General features: G+C 42.6%; 1 protein-coding gene across 2 annotated transcripts in view; it reads left to right on the forward strand.

Annotated features, from left to right (window-relative positions):
- Positions 1-5636, forward strand: part of LONP2 (lon peptidase 2, peroxisomal) — a 48009-nt gene extending 42373 nt beyond the window's left edge. Inside the window, exons 14-15 of one of the 2 annotated variants that reach the window (XM_033156734.1) lie at positions 1820-2010; positions 4440-5636. In XM_033156734.1, the coding sequence (XP_033012625.1) occupies positions 1820-2010; positions 4440-4661 (413 nt within the window). In that variant the 3' untranslated portion in view covers positions 4662-5636. The remainder of the gene's footprint in view (positions 1-1819; positions 2011-4439) is intronic. The other variant, XM_033156735.1, reaches the window with a different exon arrangement.
- Positions 5637-6391: the final 755 nt, after the last annotated feature.

Here is a 6391-nt window from a genome sequence, read left to right on the forward strand (position 1 = left end):
GCCAAACAATGCTAGCCTGCTCAGTTTTTTTACTAGTCTACTTTTTACCCATAAGAAGAACTGGCATAGAACAAACAGAGCAGTCTGCCCCAACTTTACCAGCTCTTTACCAGTTAAAATCAGGCTTATGATTAGCAAGCTAGAAACACAGTAGGTTGGCTAAGAACGGAGCTGCCATGTCTCCATCTTATTATATTAAATATCTTTATGCCACCACTTTGGTTAACCCAAAGAGCCTTATAGCAACCCAATGTAAAACAGAAGCTTTTCTTTTTAAATTTCTCTTTTGGGCAAGGGTTTGATCTTTAAGAGTGCTTGGAATTGAATTAGTGCTGTGTATTTTGACACTGCTGTCTGGTTGTATTAGTCTGGGAATTCTTTCTTCTTGCTGCAGTAATTGCTTTGATTGTATTTTTTTAACACCCGTTCTCAGGACATACATAAACTGAAAAGCAGATAGAAATGTTTCCAACTAAACAAACAATTTGTAAATGGCATCAGCTGGAAATTCCATATTTAAGAACAGCGCAGCTATTAAAAACAGCAGAGTATTGGCTTTAAGGGACTTGCCTTTGTGTGAATGTTCTGCACCACTTGGTTTCTTAAGGTTGCTTTTACAAAAGGCTAAGAATGCTGTTTCCCCTCTAGCTGCTTTTTAAAAGATGTGCTTTAAGCCTCAGTCCCTCATCTGAAATATGAAGATAATACTAGGCACATGAAAACATTGAAAGCTGCCTTATTGTGAGTCAGACCTTTTGGTCCACCTTGCTCAGTACTACCTACTCTGACTGGCAGCATCTCTCCAGGGATTCAGGCAAGGGACAGTCCCAGTCCTGCTTGGAGATGCCAGGGATTGAATGCATGCAAAACCACGTGCTCTACTCATGAGTTACAGTCCAGATCCACTTTACAGATCCCAAAGGTGGTGTGTGAGTGTTTTCAAAGTATGCTTTGAAAACTCAGGACACTTCCTAGCGATGCTCAGTGTGTTCATCCAATGGTGACTTTGCCTTAGACTTAGCAGAAAGCATCTCCATTTGAACAGCTGATTTTCACCACTGGGTCCCTGCCTAGTGCAGCCCTCTGTGCCACATCTCAATTTGAGGGGAGGGGTGCCTAGGCAGGTAGGTACGATTGGCAAAAATTGGGTGTCCCACCTTGTACAAGCCACAGCAGATAACAGTCCTAACTAATTTTATCATTCACTTGAAGATTTATCCAAGTGAATTTACTATTGACTGACTTCTTCGAACAGCATACATTTTTGCCTGATCAAAACCAGCAATTCTGAAAGAAACCAGTGCTTTTATTGCCTGCACCCCGTATCATCACCTAAGAAGCGTTCCTCCTCTCACATGTGCCGAAGGGAATGCCTCTGCTGAGATGGCCCTTATTCAGCTACAGTTCTTATAAACACTGTTCCAAAGTAAAGTAACTTAAAAAAATAGTAATCTGCTGCCCAATTAAGTGGGGGCACCATTTTTAATCCAATCAATTCATTTTAGTACCAAGGCAGAGTGCTTCCAGTTTATCTGGGAAAGTGTTTCCAGATTCAAAGTGTAGCAGAGTATATTGACACAGGTGTTTTCTTCCTTAATCCTTCTGTCTCCCCCTCCTCCTCCTCCTCCACCACCCGGTACAGATCTCCTTTCAAATGCTCTGCTGCCAAGTGGAACAAGCGTCTGGAATGCAAGTCCTCCAGTGATGTGGTTTGTTTATTTGTTTGTTTGCTTTTCCCCAAAGAACAAAAGACCAGAAGCACCGCAGGTTTGAATTTTCCACACTGAACATCCCCCCTCCCCAATTCTCTTTCTTAAAGCTTCTGGAAGTTTTGATCTCCTTGACAACACAGACATCCATCTGCACTTCCCAGCTGGAGCTGTCACAAAAGATGGACCATCTGCTGGTGTTACCATAGTAACCTGCCTTGCCTCCTTGTTCAGTGGGCGGCTCGTGCGTTCAGATGTAGCCATGACTGGAGAAATTACACTAAGAGGCCTTGTTCTTCCAGTAAGTATTCTTTGCAGATAACGATATTGTTGAGGCTTTCTATCTCTCTATCTCATCCCCTGCCCCAACCCCTGCAAAAAAGCAAAAAAAAAACAAAAAACCAACACACCGCACATTCCAATACTAGTTCTAATTCTTTAATCTAGTCATGCTACTGAAGGTTGTCTGGTAAAGTTAGCACAGTTCTACAAAACAAACAGTTAGCACATACTTTATTTTTCAAATCTGCTCTACATTAGTGATCTGCCACAGGCGACATTTGCAAGACAACAAAGAAGATAATAGTAGTTTATTCCAGCGGGTGGGGATAATATTGTCAGATGTTACCTAATTGAAAACTGGGGCCGCATCATTACTTTGTTCTCTGGGGAGCTGTTGAAGGAAGAATTCTTTTACCAGATTCAGCCAGTTTTACTTCCTTCCCATTTATCTTCTTGATGACAGCTAGGAATACCCCTAGATCAGGCATGTTCAACCGGTCGACTGCGATCGACAGGTAGATCCCTGGGTGCTCCTGGTAGATGGTGATCAATCGCAGGATCCTTACTGATCTCGGGATTAAAATAACGGGGGAATGAATGTTTCCGACACCCTCTGTTCCTCCATTACGTAAAGTGTTCGTGCGTTTGGCAGTTGTTGCTTTCGATTGTGGATACGATCATTGTCTTAATCGGTGCATGCATGTTTTCTTAGTTTTTTGGGTGAGCGATGTATGGCATTTCTCCCCCAAAAGCTCAACAACTTTGGTCAATCTTCCCCAACAAAAGCTTAACAACTCTGGCTCCTCCTCCTCCCTCTAATGTCAATGGGTAGATCACTGCCATTTTTTATATACTGGGAGTAGATCACAGTCCCTTGGGAGTTGGATGTGCCTGCCCTAGGTGTTTGGTTAAACACCGCTTCCAAGAACTGGAAGTGTTGCTCACTGGGGCAATATGGTTTGAGCATATGATGCCAATCCTGGCCCAACTGCACTGGCTGACGGTTAGTTTCTGGGTCCAATTCAAAGTGCTGGTTTTGACCTATTAAGCCTTAAATGGCTCAGGACCACAATACCTCGAGGACTGCCTTTCCTCATATGAACCTACCTTCAGCCCTTCTTCATGTGCTTCCTCCACGAGGGGGCAGGAGTTATGAGAGCGGGCCTTTTCTGTGATGGTTCCCCGCTTGTGGAATGCTCTCCCCAGGGAGGCTCGCCTGGCACCTTTGTTGCATGTCTTTAGGCGCCAGGCAAAATTAAACATCTATGTAACTGTAAACCACTCTGTGATCCTCAGATGGAAGGGCAGTATAGAAATTTTAATCATCATCTTCCTTTTAAAAAGCCACTACTTGTGCAGGGATTTCATTATAATTGCCCAAAATCTTCTATCATAGGTGTGCTACAAAAATAAAAATACAAAACTGACTCATGCCTCAGCTAGCCCAGGCCATTGTGATCTGAAGTGGTTTCTGGAATGTGCATAGTGTTGGTTGACGTCACCAACAGCAAGCAGGAAAACATTCCCTCTTCCATGTGACATCGCAAGGCACCATTCAGCCTGCAAAGAGCAAGTTTGCACTGGACTAGAAACTGACTAATCTCAGGTATTAGTCCTTTGCCAGTTTCAGCCCTTATTCCAATCTAGAGACCTTTTCAGGATTGGTCATTGGGCTAAAACTGATGATGGGGCTTTTCTGCTCCTTTCCCTCCTTTGAGGTTGGTTTCAGGTCTTGTTCAAATCCAGTATTTACAGTCTTAAGTGTTCTCATTTCACAGGCTGGGGCCAAAATGGGGTGGCTGAACCAATATGGCTAACTGCTAACTGCTCTCATCCCCAATACACATAAGAAACAAAACCAGAATCTGCATAGCAGTTACATTTGCTTTGTTCTGTGTAGATCAGCAAAGTGATTCAGGTTAAAGGCAGTCCTGTTGGTTAATGATCCCAGGGAATGACCTGAAGGCTCACACACATCACAAAGCAAGCCTTCTGCAGCAAAATAACTTCAGCTCTGTTCAGTTCCTAGGTGAGACCAACTAGGAAACTCATGTATGTTGTCTTTAATGATGGAAAAAGGTGGAATATAAATTTGATTAAATAACACATAGTCCAGGGTTACATGTGTTTTTGTTCCCCCCCTTTCAAATCTGCACGTGGCAAACCCAAATTATGTATATGTGTAATACATTTTATGTGTTTGACAAGCATTCACATAATTTGGATTCTTTAAGGAAGGAATGAAGGGAACAAATGGACATGGAGACGAGAGAGGAGTTGGCAAGAAAACACTGGAGTATGATGCAGTGGTGTGTGAAAACATTAACAAAACAAGTTGAGAAAATTATTTGCACATAGCATAGTTATAACACAATGCCTTATTTCTGCCAGTAGCATCCTCCTTCAACTCTCTCCGCTCTCCCCATTTCATTCTGTGTATTTAAACAGGTTGGAGGAATTAAGGACAAAGTTCTAGCAGCACACCGAGCTGGACTAAAGCGAATTATCATTCCTCAAAGAAATGAAAAGGATCTTGAGGAGATTGCCGCCAATGTACGGCAGGACCTTAATTTTGTGATGACAAGCTGCCTGGATGAGGTTCTTAATGCCGCTTTTGATGGGGGATTTTCAGCCAAGACAAAACTTGATCACTTCAACAGTAAACTCTAAGCAGATTGACTTGGGCTCACTCAAGGAACAAAATGCGAAGCTGATGTTCATCTGGCAGGCTGCAAAAAAATGTGAGAGTGCTTAAAAGTGGCCAACACTGGAATGAGATTAGAATGTGTGAAAGGGCTCTTCTTCATTTAGCGTTACAAACTTGCTGCCCATTCTTACTGGTCTTTATGTGCATTAGTGGACAGGAGTCCAGAGAGATAGATTTGAATGCTAAGCTCTTAATTGTTAATCCTCTGTGCAATTAAGGGGTAGACTGATACAGCAGCAGAATAGCCAATCACACGAGCCTTCATGAAATCTGCCTGTTAATTTATTGAAGCCTGCTTTCTTGCACCCCAGCCCCCCACCCTGAGCCTGATGCAAATGTTGAGACTTTACCTTGCTTTAATATCAGAGCTGTAGTTAAACTATCACTGATGCCAAGCTACAGTATTGTTCACTTCGGGTTTTTTTATGATGATTGGGTATGCAAATGAATTCGTTCTGGTCTTGCTCATGGGATTGTCCTGAGGTCTCATTCTCACAATAGACCAGGGACTTGCAGCTCTGAATCATAGGAGAGTCTCAAACTAGAAGTGTCTAATTTAGAACAGTCTAGGAAGTGTTGCAACAGAGGTGGCGAATTGTATCTTCACCATCAGCCTTGCTGGCTGGGAGGAGTCCTACAACATTTGGAGGTCCAAAGGCTCCCCCACTCCTGCTTTAGAGAGCGACTGCATCGAATTCAGTCTGCTGCCCGGCTGCTCCTTTGACTGCTTTAAATTAATGAAGTGATTCATTTGAAATGGTAGAGGAAGAAGCAAAGCATTTCTAGACAGTATATGGCCTGGCTGAATTGTTATTAATAGTGCTGTTAAAATAGTGTTTAATATCAGAAACCTAACTTTGATTATTATAAAAGACTTTTTATTGCCTTGAAAAGTTGTAATGAGATCAGACACAAAATAAAGAGCTGATGGTACACAAGAGCCAACTTTCCTTTCAGGCTGAAGGTTCTCCTAGCACTGATAACACTTTCTACATGGAATGAGAAAGAGCCACATCTGCAGTGGTTATAGTTAGGGAAACAAGTATATGAAAGAGAGAGATCATTCTGGTAAAAAAAAGGGGGGAAATAATTATCTATTGATTGCCTGAAGTATCTCAAGATGCCAGCTGGCTCACGGGGCATTTCTGAACAGAGGCTTGTTAGTGACATAGCAGCTGTGAGAGATGTGACACACAGAAGAGAATGAGGTCTCCCAGACTGAGCAGTAGCAACTGTTCCCCCTGAGCAGCCCTCCGGCTGTTGGACTCTAACTCCCATCAGCCAGCCCCAGCCAGCATGGCCAGTGGCTAAGGATAATGGGAGTTGTCCCAAAATATATTGTGGATGGTCATCATAGGGTGTTTTCAGAGCACATTCATTCATTTCCACAAATAATAACAATAATTTATTATTTATACCCCACCCATCTGGTGTCCATTTGCATGTGATACAAAATGGGTCGTTTACACAGCCCAGTTATCTAAATAATGCTCATTGGTTATTGCAGGGATGAGGAATTTGTGGCCTTCTGAATGTTACTGTACTATTAACTTCCATTATCCCTGACCTTGCTGGTTGGAATTAATGGGAGGTGGAGTCCTACACCATGCACAGGACCACACGTTCCCCACCCCTGAGTTATTTGTTTTTTTTTTTTATAAGAATTTATTGACCTTTTTCTTATAACAACATA

Source organism: Lacerta agilis, chromosome 8, assembly GCF_009819535.1.
Source record: "Lacerta agilis isolate rLacAgi1 chromosome 8, rLacAgi1.pri, whole genome shotgun sequence".
Taxonomy (NCBI): Eukaryota; Metazoa; Chordata; class Lepidosauria; order Squamata; family Lacertidae; genus Lacerta; species Lacerta agilis.